Source organism: Saccopteryx bilineata, chromosome 5, assembly GCF_036850765.1.
Source record: "Saccopteryx bilineata isolate mSacBil1 chromosome 5, mSacBil1_pri_phased_curated, whole genome shotgun sequence".
Taxonomy (NCBI): domain Eukaryota; kingdom Metazoa; phylum Chordata; class Mammalia; order Chiroptera; family Emballonuridae; genus Saccopteryx; species Saccopteryx bilineata.
This window is the reverse complement of record NC_089494.1, coordinates 105,140,749-105,155,931: the sequence shown is the minus strand read 5'-3', so window position 1 is coordinate 105,155,931 and position 15,183 is coordinate 105,140,749. Positions and strand designations below refer to the sequence as shown.

General features: G+C 40.5%; 1 protein-coding gene across 2 annotated transcripts in view; it reads right to left on the bottom strand.

Moving 5' to 3' along the window:
- Positions 1 to 14,555, bottom strand: part of ZRANB3 (zinc finger RANBP2-type containing 3) — a 249,890-nt gene extending 235,335 nt beyond the window's left edge. Inside the window, exons 1-2 of one of the 2 annotated variants that reach the window (XM_066279993.1) lie at positions 14,315 to 14,555; positions 4,190 to 4,357 (exon numbers count right to left, since the gene is read on the bottom strand). In XM_066279993.1, the coding sequence (XP_066136090.1) occupies positions 4,190 to 4,350 (161 nt within the window). In that variant the 5' untranslated portion in view covers positions 4,351 to 4,357; positions 14,315 to 14,555. The remainder of the gene's footprint in view (positions 1 to 4,189; positions 4,358 to 14,314) is intronic. The other variant, XM_066279995.1, reaches the window with a different exon arrangement.
- Positions 14,556 to 15,183: the final 628 nt, after the last annotated feature.

Sequence of the window (15,183 nt, the reverse complement as noted above, 5' to 3'; positions counted from 1 at the left end):
AAAACACAGAGGTTGCTCTTTTGATCCCTGGTAAGGGCACATACAGGAACAGATAGACATCCTGTCTCTGTTTCTATCTCTATCTCGCTTTCTTCCTCTCTCACTAAAATCAATAACTAAAAACAAACAAACAAAAAGCCTCAATAAATATCACTTATATTTACCAGAACATCTAAAATGAATTGAATATCGACAATATGAAGTGTTGGTAAGGATGTGGTATAGCTGGAATTCAAATACTGCTGATAAAAGTATACTGGTACAACCACTTTAAAAAACCGTTTGGCTGAATTAACAGCTGAACCATGTCCCCACCATGCCCCAATTCATAGGCTGAAGTTCTAAAACCTAGTGCCTCAGAATGTGACCTAATTTGGAAGCAGAGTATTGCAGATGTAATCAGTTAAAATTAGATCACTGGAGCGGGCCCTAATCCAATATAACTGATGTCCTTTTAAAAAGGGAAAATTTTGACACGAATAGAGGAAAAATGATGTCATCGGAAAAAGACATCATCTACAAGCCAAGGAGAGAAACAGAACAGACTCTTCGCTCGGAGCCTTGAGAAGAAATTAATCCTGCCAAACCTTGGTTTTGGACAATAAATTTCTATTGCTTAAGCCACCTAGCGGTGGTACTTTACTAAGACAGACCTGGCAAACTAATACAGGTAGTACTTAGTGGAATCATGCGTATTATATATGACTCAACAATTTCTCTTTTTGGTTTACGCACAAGAGAAAGGTATCTACATTCACCAAAAGATTTGTATAAGAATGTTCATAGCATTGTTTTTATAAGCTATATATATATTTTATAAATGGAAACACCCCAAATGTTCATTAACAGTAGAATCAATAAATAAATCATGGGGCCCTGGCCGGTTGGCTCAGCGGTAGAGCGTTGGCCTGGCGTGCAGGAGTCCCGGGTTCGATTCCCGGCCAGGGCACACAGGAGAAGCGCCCATCTGCTTCTCCACCCCTCCCCCTCTCCTTCCTCTCTGTCTCTCTCTTCCCCTCCCTCAGTCAAGGCTCCATTGGAGCAAAGTTGGCCCAGGCGCTGAGGATGGCTCTGTGGCCTCTGCCTCAGGCACTAGAATGGCTCTGGTTGCAACAGAGCGATGCCCCAGAGGAGCAGAACATCGCCCCTTGGTGGGCATGCCGGGCGCATGTGGGCGTCTGTCTGACTGCCTCCCCGTTTCCAGCTTTGGAAAAATGAAAATAAATAAATAAATAAATAAGTCATGGTATATTTACACAATGGAATTTTATATGGCAATGAGAATGAACCAAATACAACCTCATGCAATAATATGGAAGGATTTCACAATGATGTTAAGGGAAAGAAGTCAAACACAAAAAAGTATATATGAATGATTACAATGATATAGTTGAACATATAAAAGTAATTTGCAGCCTGACCAGGCGGTGGCACAGTGGATAGAGCATTGGACTGGGATGCGGAGTACCCAGGTTTGAGAACCTGAGGTTACCAGCTTGAGCGCGGGCTCATCTGGTTTGAGCACCTTGGACCCAAGGTTGCTGGCTTGAGCAAGGGGCTACTCGGTCTGCTGTAGCCCCACGGTCAAGGCACATATGAGAAAGCAACCAATGAACAACTAAGGTGTCACAACGAAAAACTAATGATTGATGCTTCTCATTTCTCTCCATTCCTGCTGTCTGTCCCTATCTATCCCTCTCTCTGTCTCTGTAAAAAATAAAATAAAATAAAATAAAACAAAATAAAATAAAATAAAAGTAATTTGCAGGCCCTGGCCAGTGGACTCAGTAGTGGGAGCACTGGCCTGGTGTGTGGAAGTCTTGGGTTCGATTTCTGGCCAGGGCACACAGGAGAAGTGCCCATCTGCTTCTCTACCCTTCCCCCTCTTCTTTCTCTCTGTTTCTCTCTTTCCCTCCTGTAGCCAAGGCTCCATTGGAGCAAATGTGGCCCCGGTGCTGAGGTTGGCTCCATGGCCTCTGCCTCAGATGCTAAAATGGCATCAGTTGCAATGGAGCAATGCCCCGGATGGGCAAAGCATTGCCCCCTAATGGGCTTGCTGGGTTGATTCTGGTCAGGCACATGTGAGAGTCTGTCTCTCTGTCTCCCCACTTCTCACTTCAGAAAAATACCCCAAAAAAGTAATTTGAGTGTTTTGAAGTCAGGGTAGCAGTGACTTTTGAAGGAGAAAGGAAGTAGTGATTGGGAGGTGGCAAGAGGAAGATTTCTGGGATGCTAGCAATGTGACTCTTTCTTAATCTTGGGGATAGCTATACTTGAAAATTCCTCAAATTGTGCACTTATGGTCAGCACACTTTTCTCAGTTTTTGAGTAGGTGAGTTAAACAGCAAATTAGAACAGCTGAATCTTGAAATATAAGGGAGATCTTTAAAAAGACAAAATGGAGCAAGACAGAAATACAATAAACATTAACAAAAGGCATAGAATAGAGTGAAAAGAACAAGTATAAGTCTAATTACAATTGCAGAAGATAATAAAGAGATTGGTAAGAATCAACATCTGAAGAGGTAACAGTTGAGAATTTACCAGAATCAGCATGATACAAATCACAGGTTAAAAGTACCCAATAATCCTAAAGAGGATTTTTGTTGTTTTTTAATTTTTTTATTTATTTACTTTTTTAGATTTTATTTATTCATTTTTATTAGAGAGAGATGAGAGAGAGAGAGAGAGAGAGAGAGAGGGATAGATAGAGAGAGAACAGGGGAGGAGCAGGAAGCATCAACTCCCATATGTGCCTTGACCAGGCAAGCCCAGGGTTTTGAACCGGCGACCTCAGCATTCCAGGTCGACGCTTTATCCACTGCGCCACCACAGGTCAGGCCCCTAAAGAGGATTTTAAAAAAACATACTAAATAAACTATAGTGAAAATGCAGAATTCCAAAGACAGAGAAAAATCTTAAAATCTGATATAGATAAAAGATAGATGTTCTACAAAACAATGAAAATGAAAATTAGTGATTCCTTTGTTGCGTTTTTGTTTTGTTTTGGAAAATTTTCAAACTCAAAGAAAAGCCTAAAGGAATAATACAATGAATCCGCCCTGGCTGGATAGCTTAGTTGGTTAAAGTGTTGTCCTGATATACCGAGGTTGTGGGTTCAATCCCTGGTCAGGGCACATACAAGAATCAACCAATGAATGTGTAAACACACAAAACAACAAATTGATCTCTCTCTCTCTCTCTCTCTCTCTCTCCCTTCCTCTGTCTAGAAAATCAATAAATAGTTTTAAAAAAGAAAGAATACAATGAACACATTTATACCACTCACCAAATTCACTCTGTTAACATTGGGCTGACCCAATCAAAGTTTTCTATATGTCCTTCCCTTTGGGGAAAATGTAGAAAGTAGGCTATAGCTAAAAGGATTCTTCTCCCCAAAATTCTTTATCATCCCAGGAAGAAGAACATTCTTCTATTCAGCTACAATACCATTTGCACATCTAAGATAATCACCATTAATTCAATAACATTGCTCTAACAGAGTCCAGATGAAATTTTCCCAGGTATCCCAAAAAATGTTCTCTGAAGTTTATCTTTGTACTTATCAGGACCTAGTCAAAGTTTATGCATTACTTTCAGATGTTCTAACTCTTAGTTACCTCTCAGTTTAGAACATTCTTACCAATTTCCTGTTTTTCATGACACTGAATCACTCGAAGAGTTCGAGTTAGATGTCCTGAAAAAATGTCCCACATTCTGAACTGGCCTGACTGCTTCCTTATGATGATCAGGTCAAGTATGTCCAGGAAGAACACCACTGAAGAACGCTGTACACCTCCTGTGCATCACATTATGCCTGTAGGTGTCCTGCTACTGGCAATACTACCATTTTGTAATTTTTCTCTTTGAAATTAATAAGTCACCAGTAGGGGAATATTTTGTGACGGGAGCACCCTTTCTAATGGCAACCAAGGAAACCAGAGAGAGCAGACTACAACTTTCAAAGTGCCAAGAAAAAAATAGGTATCAAAGTAGAGCTGTATGCCAATCAAATATCATTCATGATTGAAGGCAAAATAAGATATATCTTGAAGTTATTATTTCATGATCCAGTAAAAAAATTAACAAGACTATGTACACACACACACAGCTTTGCACACAGCTTTGCTCTTTATACACTTGCCAGGGATTAAACGTTTTTAGCATGTCTTGAAAGAAAGTACCTTACCTGCCATCTCTTCTAAGGGCAAAAGTGATGCCATCTTTCTGAAAAGGAAGCAGCTTTGCTCTTAGTTTGTCAGGCAAAAAGTCCAGCTGTTTACAAGATTCACTTGTCAAACAAGAAATCTGAGAGGTAAGAGGCATTTTTAACTTATGAACTCTGGGCATGATGATCCTAAAATTAAAAAAAATCACAAAAGGAAAGGGGTTGGGGAAATAGATATTAGTAAGTGTATTAGAGAGTTAAATATAAATAAATAATATTAACATACTTATCAGTAGCCTTGATAAACTATCTACATAAACTAAATCATGTTCCTCAAATAAGCTATTAAAAAAATTCAAAGCACTAAGTCCAAAAGGAATTACTTAACCAACAATCTAAAAACTCAGCATCCTCTATTTAATTTGTATTTCTAACTGGGCCATTATATAGCCATAACCTTATTTTAAGCAATAAATATAATTATTGAAAAGTTGCATCAACTAAATTTTTACCAACTGAATAATATTTTAAAAAAGACAAATTTGCTTTAGAAAGATGAATCCTTTCATAATTTATAGATGTACCTTTTTATATCACACCATATTTTCTAAGATCAGGATAAAACTGCATTTTAAAAATTATAAAATACAAAGACATTAACTCCAAATTTACAATAATTAAATTAACTAAAAATTATTATTAAATGAGATTGATTTTTAAATATAAAAATAAATCGTTTTAAATCAGTTGAATCCAAAGTATAAACTCTGCCAGATTAGCACCATCCTCACTACTGGGTTTGCACAGGTATAACTTTATTTTTCTACCACAGGAGCACTTCAAATCTATGAGTTCTTAGACCTCTGCAAGAAAAAAATCCTATAAATCACTAAACTATTAAGTTTCTCTAATAATAATACTTTGTATTTAGATTATACCTAGTCAACAGTTTATATACAGTCTCATTCCACCTTTAAAATAAATTTGCTTTTTTTCTCAATTACTTGCAGACTTATATAAATTTAAGTTCCCCTTCCCCTCAAAAAAAGTAATCAACCTCTGTGTTCAATGTCTAAATATCTTTTTTTTTTTTTTTTTTTCCTGAAACTGGAAACAGGGAGAGACAGTCAGACAGACTCCCGCATGCGCCCGACCGAGATCCACCCGGCACGCCCACCAGGGGCGATGCTCTGCCCACCAGGGGGTGTCGCTCTGCCCCTCTGGGGTGTCGCTCTGCCATGACCAGAGCCACTCTAGCGCCTGGGGGAAAAGCCAAGGAGCCATCCCCAGCGCCCGGGGCCATCTTTGCTCCAATGGAGCCTTGGCTGCGGGAGGGGAAGAGAGAGACAGAGAGGAAGGGGGGGGGTGGAGAAGCAAATGGGCGCTTCTCCTATGTGCCCTGACTGGGAATCGAACCTGGGTCCCCCGCACGCCAGGCCAACGCTCTACTGCTGAGCCAACTGGCCAGGGTCAATGTCTAAATATCTTAAAAATTCAACAAGTATTTCTTAATTAAAAAGTAGGTACTATATGCCATAATCTAGAGAAGCCAGGACCATATCCTCAGAGTTTATGTTTGAGGGGAGACTAAAAATAAAATAAACAAACAAGATGGTTAATTACAGGATAGTACAAATATAAAAAAACTTAAGAGGGTAATTAATGTCCACTTAAGGTAGGTTAACCACGGAAAGCCTTTCTTAAGTGATGCTTGGTCTACAGTCTAAAGCAGGGGTAGTCAACCTTTTTATACCTACTGCCCACTTTTGTATCTCTGTTAGTAGTAAAATTTTCTAACCACCCACTGGTTCCACAGTAATGGTGATTTATAAAGTAGGGAAGTAACTTTACTTCATAAAATTTATAAAGCAGAGTTACAGCAAGTTAAAGCATATAATAATAATTACTTACCAGTACTTTATGCCGGATTTTTGCTAAGTTTGGCAGAATAAATCTTTATAAAACAACTTACTATAGTTAAATCTATCTTTTTATTTATACTTTGGTTGCTCCGCTACCGCCCACCATGAAAGCTGGAACGCCCACTAGCGGGCGGTAGGGACCAGGTTGACTACCACTGGCCTAAAGGATGGGAAAGAGACAGCCAGGGTCAAATTAGGAAGAGCATTCTAGGCCGACAGCATCAGCAAAAGTCCTGAGATGAGAAGTTCTCTGGCAGCAGAAAAGGAAGCCAATGTGGTTGAAACAATGATATGAGATGAAGCTCTTAAGATAGGCAATTATTGAATCACAGAGGCCTTGATTTGGATTTTGGATTCTATTTTAAGAATGAAGGGATGCCAGTGGTTGGGTGGCACAGTGATTGAAGCATCTTACCAATATACCGAGATCAAGGCTTTGATCCCTGGTAGGGGCACATATAAGAACCAACCAATGAGTATACAACTAAATGGAAAATTAAGTGGAACGAGTTGAGGCTTTTCTCTCTCTCCCCCTTCCCCTCTCTTGCTCAGTCATGAAAAAATATTTTTAAAAAATTTTAACAAACACTCCAAGAAAAAAAAAAAATCTGTTAACTTGGGGTCACATTGCAATTTACATAATTTATTTTATGAAGACTATATATGAAGATCAGGCACTATATCTGTAAAAATACACAATAAAACTAAAGTCACTTTAACATTAAAAATTTGTTTTAAGAGTCACAAATAAAATATATTTAAATATGAATATTAAAGAAATCTAAAATAGTATGAAAATGTTTAGAAAATTTTTAATTGAACTAAAATTATGGCATGGCTGGTTCCCTAATGATTCAAATAGGTATTGAAAAATATGTAGTGATATAATCTAATTAATAGTTCATAAATGTTTTATTTAATATTCAAAATAATTTTTCAAAGCCCTTTCCCATTTATACCATCTTTCTAATGTCTGAAAATTATGTTAAAATAAAAAATGTCTCACATAGTTCAGCCATATACCGTATTTCCCCAGGTATAGGACGCACCTTTATCTGAAAAATTGGGGGTCTAAAAACTGGGTGTGTCTTATACAATGAAGATTTTTTTTTAATTCATTTTAGAGAGGAGAGTTAGAATGAGAGAGAGAGAGAGAGAGAGAGAGAGTAAGGGGGGAGGAGCAGGAAGCATCAACTCCCATATGTGCCTTGACCAGGCAAGCCCAGGGTTTTGAACCGGTGACCTCAGTGTTCCAGGTCAATGCTTTATCCACTGTGCCACCACAGGTCAGGCTTATTTGCATTTGACAGTGATGAGGAGTTGTATAAATTTTATGATGAATAAAACTTGAGTTCAATAACTTTATGTAAGACTTTTTTTTTCAAATTTTGGGCCCCAAAATTAAGGTGTGTCTTATACATGGGATCGTCTTATACATGGGGAAATATGGTAGGTTCATCTGATGCAACAAGTCAGTTGTAACCAATGTACATTAACAACAGAAGACTCAGACTTAATCATCTTTCTAAATTATCAAGAAACTAACAGTTATAATAAATGGTCATGTCTCTTTAATCATTACAGATGTTGAGGATTTAATTCAGAGATTTAGCAAAAAAGGTTTAAGTCAGTGTATACATACCAGTTTACTTTTAGAAAGGTTGGTGGGCTATTAAGATGGAAACAGCTTATATATTCAGACTGGCTATGGTTTGCTCTGATCATTACCTAGCATAGATGTATCCTAGCCTACTGCTTCTTCTACCAATGCTGTGGTCTCTCCCTATAAATTGAACACCCAAAAAGTTCCCTCTAAGGCTCAAGGACCATTATGGAAGAGGCAGATGTGTAACATTATAAGAGGTCACAATGGCCTCTTAAAATCACTTATCCAGCAAATAATTATCGAGTGCCTATTATGTACTGTACCAGGCATTGCAGGAGGTACCAGGTAAATAAAGATAAATTTGTCCCATTGTATCCTCACCTCCCAGCCCAATCTAGGACAGATATGAGTTATAAACAACTGCAACACAATGTAGAAAGTGCTCTGAAAAGAATATATATAAAACTACTGTACATAAGGGGGAGTGTTGACTCTGTGTAACAGAGCAAGCAATCAAAGAAGTCTTCACTTAGGAGAAAAAGTGCCTAGTATATAGTAGAGCTTGTCTAAATATTTGATGTAACTTTTTTTTTTTTTTTGCATTTTTCTAAAGTGAAAAGCAAGGAGGCAGAGAGCCAGACTCCCACATATGCCCAACCAGGATCACCCAGCATGCCCACCAGGGGGCGATGTTCTGCCCATCTGGGGCATTGCTCTGTTACCACTGAAGCCATTCCAGCCCCTGAGGCAGAGGCCATGGAGCCGTCCTCAGCGCAGGGCCAACTTTGCTCCAATGGAGCTTTGGCTGTGGGAGGGGAAGAGAGGGATAGAGAGGAAGGAGTGGGGGAAGGGTGGAGAAGCAGATGGGCACTTCTCCTGTGTGCCCTGACTGGGGATCGAACCCGGGACCTCCACATGCCAGGCCTACGCTCTACTGCTGAGCCAGCTGATCAGGGCCTTGATGTAACTCTTAAATTGAAACTAAAGAAAGAGTGGAATTTGCAAATGAAGAATCAAGATAAAAATATTCTAGGAAGGGCCCTGGCCAGTTGGCTCAGCGGTAGAGCGTAGGCCTGGCATGTGGAGGTCCCAGGTTTGATCCCCGGTCAGGGCACACAGTAGAAGCACCCATCTGCTTCTCCACCCTTCCCCCACTCCTTCCTCTCTCTCTCTCTCTCTCTGCCCAGCATGCACCTGGCAATCCCATCTGGGGTGATACTTAAATCAACGGAGCACCTGAGGTTGAAGCTCAGACCATCTGAGCTATCCTTCGTGCCTGAGGCCACTGATTGAACCAATCAAGCCATTGGCTGTGGGAGGGCAAGAGAAAGAGAAGGGGAAGAGGGAGAGGAAGAAAAGCAGATGGTTGCTTCTCATGTGTGCCCTGACTGGGGATAAAACCCAGGATGTCTGCACAACAGGCTGATGATCTATCCACTGACCCAACCAGCCAGGGCCAGACATTTCTAGCCTAAATGTCCAAAACCAATTATCTTGATTTCTCCACCAAATTTGCATGCTCCCTGCCCAATATCTAAGTCACAGTGCAATCAAGTTATTCAGACTATCACCCCGGGCTCATTTTTTTTTTTTTTTGGTATTTTTCTGAAGCTGGAAACGGGTAGAGACAGACAGACTCCCGCATGCGCCCGACCGAGATCCACCCGGCACGCCCACCAGGGGTGACGCTCTGCCCACCAGGGGGCGATGCTCTGCCCCTCCGGGGGGGTTGCTCTGTCGCAACCAGAGCCACTCCAGCGCCTGGGGCAGAGGCCAAGGAGCCATCCCCAGCGCCTGGGCCATCTTTGCTCCAATGGAGCCTCGGCTGCAGGAGGGGAAGAGAGAGACAGAGAGGAAGGGGGGGGGGTGTGGAGAAGCAAATGGGCCCTTCTCCTATGAGCCCTGGCCGGGAATCGAACCCGGGGCCCCCACACGCCAGGCCGACGCTCTACCGCTGAGCCAACCGGCCAGGGCCCCGGGCTCATTCTTGATTTCTCCATCTCCCTTAACCACCAAATTAAATCCAGTTATTATTAATTAGTCCCAAACAGATTTCAAATGAATCTGTTTCTTTCCAGTTCTTTTGCCATCACTTATCCCAAAGTATCACTGGTCAACTGGAATATCACAATAGCTTCCAACTGGACACCCTCACATTTTCCTTAATATCAGCTGATTTCCTCAAAGCACTTGTTGTAATGGGCAATTTTTGAATCTGTTTGCTTGAAATTTGACCCTCCTATCAGAATGTCTTCATAAAGTCAAGGGCCATCGACTGTTTTGTTTATTGTAGCTTTATTTCAGTACTCTAGCATTAGCCATGTCAATAGAAATTATATTGACAAAAATGAGCACACACATACCATGTACCAGGCACTATTTTATGTGTTTTACACTTATTAAGTCATTTAATCCTCACATAGCTTGCGACATAGGTATTGTCTTATCTCAATTTTACATAAGAAAACCAAAGCACAAATTGTTAACTAATCTGCCCACAGTCACCCAAGGAGTACATGGCAGAACCAAGAATCAAATCTAGGCAGCCTAGAGCCCCTCATTGTGACCATTACCCGGTACTTCTCTTGGTAGAAGCTCAAAAAATACTTCTTCACCAAATAAGTGAATTAGAGAATAAATAAAAGAAAAACAGATTAAGGTAACATGTTGAATTTGAAGTACTTAGAGAAGGTTATGCAGTACAGTGTGATAGTTATAAATTGTAAATCAGCATTCAAAAATTATTAGGTTCTACCAGAAGCCACCTATCAAATGCAAGTATCTGTATAAAAAGTAACTATAGCCCTGGCTGGATGGGATAGCACAGTTGGTTGTAGCATCAGTCCAACGCACACATTGCAGGTTTATTCAGATAAGCATACAAAGGTGGAGCTTACAACAATATTGCTTTGAAAAGTTAACAACTAATCCAACAACCTAATTTTGGGGTATATATCCAAACTTGAAAATCTGTGTGTGTGTGTGTGTGTGTGTGTGCGCACATGTGTGACAGGAACAGAGAGAGACAGAGAGAGAGAGAGACAGATAGGGACCGACAGACATACAGAAGGGAAAAAGATGAGAAGCATCAATTCTTTGTTGCAACTAAGAACAACAATTCTTAGTTGTTCATTGATTGCTTTCTCATATGTGCCTTGACCGGGGGCTACAGCAGACAGAGTGACCCCTTGCTCAAGCCAGTGACCTTTGGGCTCAACCTGGTGAGCCTTCTTCAAACCAGATGAGCCCGTGCTCAAGGTGGTGACCTCAGCGTTTCGAACCTGGGTCCTCCATGTCCCAGCCCGACGCTCTATTCACTGCGCCACTGCCTGGTCAGGCTGAACTTGAAAATCTTAAAGAGATATTTGCATTCCCATATTCACTGCAGCATTATTCATAATAGCCAAAAGGCAGAAGTAATCTAAATATCCATGGGCAGATGAATGGATAAATAAAATGTACCATATATATATACAATGAACAATTATTCAGCCTTAAAAAAAGAAAGAAATCCTGTTATATGCTACAACATGGGTGAACCTTGAGGACATAATGCTAAGTAAAATAAACCAGTCACAAAAGGCCAAATACTGCATGATTCTGTTTAGATGAGGTATCTAGAGTAGTTAAACTCTTAGAAACAGAAAGTAGAATGATGGCTGCCAGAAGCTGTGGGGAGGTAAAAGGAGAGTTGTTATTCAATGAGCACAGAGTTTCAGTTTTGTAAGATGAAAAAGTTCCATAAATCTGTTGCATGAGAGGTGCATATACTTAACATGACGGTATCATACACTTAAAAATGGTAAAGATAATAAATTTTATGGGTTTTTTTACCACAGTGAAAAAGAAGTTCATTGAAAATAATGTAAATATCCATTACCTAGGAACTGATTATGTTAGAGATATAGAATGAAATACCAGATAGCCATCAAAAATAATATTATTGGCCCTGGCCGATTGGCTCAGTGGTAGAGCATCGGCCTGGTATGTGGATGTCCTTGGTGCAATTCCTGGTCAGGGTACACAGGAGAAGCACCCATCTGCTTCTCTACACCTCTTATCCCTTTCTCTCTCATTCTCTCTTTCTTCCCCTCCCACAGCCATGGTTCAATTGGTAAGAGCGCATCAGCCCTGGGTGCTGAGGATGACTCCATGGAGCTTCTGCCTCAGGCACTAAAAATAGCTAAGTTGCAAGCATGGCCCCAGATGGCAGAGCATCTGCCCAAGATGGGGGTTGTTGGGTGGATCCTGGTCAGGGTGCATGTGGAAGTCTATCTCCCTTCTTCTCACTTGGAAAAAGAAAAAAAAAAAGGTAATATTGATATATATTGTTATATTCACAGACTCTTGTTGAGTTAAAAAAAAAAAGTTTACAAGGCAGCATTTGAGATCTTGTTCCCCAGCACATTTTGTCAGTCTGGCTCAAATAAACTCTTATAAAGTTAAAAAATTTGCAAAAAAGCAAAGTAGTATGATGCCATTCATACATGTCTGTACCTATAAAAGGGAGATACCTGCCAGGCTATTCACTAAAATGTAATAATGATATTTCTGGGTAGTACAATTACAGAGTATCTTTATTTTCTTCTTCATATTTTCCTGTGTTTTTAAATACAGTGAATATATATTTTATAAATAGCAAAGGATAGTTCAAAAGAGAAAGTGACTGCCACCATTGCTTCCAGAATCCTGGGGTGGCATTTTACATTTCTCTCTCATTATGTGTCAGGCATATATTGGGAGATTAACAAATACTTGAGAGGTATGATGAGTAGTAGTCAATAGCTCAGGAATGAGACAGACCTGGATTTGAATCTCAGCTCCAAAATTTACTGATTAAATCGACCTTAAAGTCTTATTGAACTTCATTGAGCCCCAATTAATTCAACTATATTAGTATATGTGCTACCCAAGCGAGCACTTCCAACTTCAACTATCAAACATCAAGTAACAATACTTGCAGAATATTTCAGGGAATATGTACTTAAAGCACTTAACATCATTTCTGGCTCAGAGAAAACAATCAATAAAATTATAGCTGTATAACTATTTAACTTAATTTACACTGAAAGAGCTTACAAAAGAACTAAGTATCTATAGAAGCCTATACTGCTACATTATACTAAAAATTCCAACTGCATTAAAAACAAGAGAAGAGACAATGCTATGTCTGATGGACCCAACAACACTGTTTGGCTGAAAAGGATGGTTACATCCCTATATCTAGAAACATTAACTATAGAATTTATCATCCAGTTGGTGCATAAACACCACTCATGAGTATTGAACAAAGCCTGTCAGTGCTTCAGTTAAAAAAAAGGGGGGGAGGAGGGGGAAATATGCTTACTTTAATTCACAGGTAGGATGGCAAGAGGTGGCGGAATAATGCACAAAACATGACGTAAAAAAAAAAAAAGAAAACATGACTTAATTTAGAGAGATTAAAAAAGAACAAGTAACAATACCACTAATTTTCTTTGGCCTGTGTCTTCCTCACTACTTTTGGACAAGAAAGGAGCTTGTCGTTTGGCACTGCTTTATCCTCAGACTGATATAGTTCCAAATACAGTGTAATCATTAAATATTCACAATATTATTTATAAAAGTAAGTTCAGGGAGATCATGGGGAAAACTGTTAGAATTTATCTGAGAAAGTCTCAGTGATAATGATAAAGAAGTGAGTATAAGAATGAAAGCCATTAGTCTTGGGGAGGAAAGGCCTCTGATAACTCCCCTGTCTCCTTCATTCTGTTTCCCAAAGTAACTTTCTTAAAGGGAAGGTAGAACAGCAAAAAACACATTCAATTTTGAATCCACGGGGGGGGGGGGGCATAAACCAGGGTCTAAAGTACTAAACTTAGGCAATGGGCTCTGAAATATTTAAATGTCTTTATTCATTGGTGTATTATACGTATATAGGTGGCACCTGTCGCCACTTGCTTGATGTATGCTTTACTCAACAATAACAAAGGTAAAGTCCCTTATTTTTGAGTATCAATCCTGAGTGCTTCTGTAGCTTTTCTCCTTCGAACCCGCCTTCAGAAGTTTCTAAAACTGGGAGGAATTAGCTCAGAACTTGCAAGCCCAGGGCCGGTTGTTTTTAGTCAAACTGATAACGTGAAGTCATGCGCACCGAGAGCGGCTTAAAGGCATTCGAGGGGCCCACAACAAATATATAGGGGCTATCTAAGAGTGAGCAAGTCAAAAAACAAGATAAATAGGACTCTGGGCTTGAAGGGTGGGTAGAGAATGGCAAACGGACTAGGGAACTACCCACATCCTAGGTTACCCCCTCTTTCTTGAAAAATTTTTTTAAAGATTTTACCTATTGATTTTAGGGATGATGAAGAGAGAGAGAGAGAAAGCGAAAGAGAGGGAGAGAAGGGGTGAGGGGTGGGGGTGGGGGAGCAGAAGCATCAAGGCGTAGTAGTTGCTTCCTCCATGTGCCTTGCTGGGTTTCACCGCGACCTCAGCATTACAGGTGGACGCCTTATCCATTGCGCCAGGTCAGGCTCACCCACTTTCTTAAAAATGCAATTAAATTCCATTTAATATCCTATCTCTCATCAAGGAACTATTGAATTGCCCGCCACCGCACTCCCAGACGGCCACATCTACCTGTATTCGCTGTAGAATCTCCAACTCCCGCCACGGGTTTGCTTTGCGTCCGCCCAAAGGCGGAAGTGACTTCAAAGGGACAAACTGGAAGTAACCGGAGTTCATATACCAGGAATCTACAGACCCCTGTGGTGTCTTGAGAAAAATGTGCTCTGACTAGCTTGCTCTTCTTTCTCTCCACTCTTCTGTTACAGCGACGGGAAGGATTCACCACAACCTCTAGAATAGAGTCTAGAGCTCTCCTCCCCAAACTCCAAATTATTCAAAAGTCTGTCCCTTCTCTTTACAACAAGGCGGCATGGGCGCTTCCTAAAAACTACAATTCCCGTCAGGCCGAGGCTAGAAGTAAGCCGAGAAAAGGATGTGGGCAGGAACAAGGCAATTGGGAAATGTAGTCTGCTCCAGACCTAAAAAAAGCAATCACCCGCGTTGGGCTGGAGAAACCAGGTGTTTGGCTAAGAACCCGTTACCGATAAGGGGAGGAGCCAAGCCTTTAAGCAGCATCCCTATCTTCTCCCCACATGGGTGATGAAAATTTTCCTTTATTCCTAGAAAGCATTATAAATACGCCTTGAAAAAAATGGCTTTTTTTTATACGTCAGTGTAAACTCCCAGAACTACCCCCACCTCAAGCTCCAACTCGTGGGAAAAAGTGGCTCTTTTTCAAGTGGGCAAAATGGCTGTCCTCTTGGTTTTACCATTGGTTACCCTTTGCATCCTTCAAGGGCGGATACTAACTACCGATTGGTTCTTTTTCCCTTGAGGGTGGAGGAAGACTTGCCACGGCCCTCCCACGGCCTAAGAGGGGATATAGAGGTGGGAGAAGGCCGTTTTCCTAAATGTGATTGGCTTATTCTCATGTCACTTCG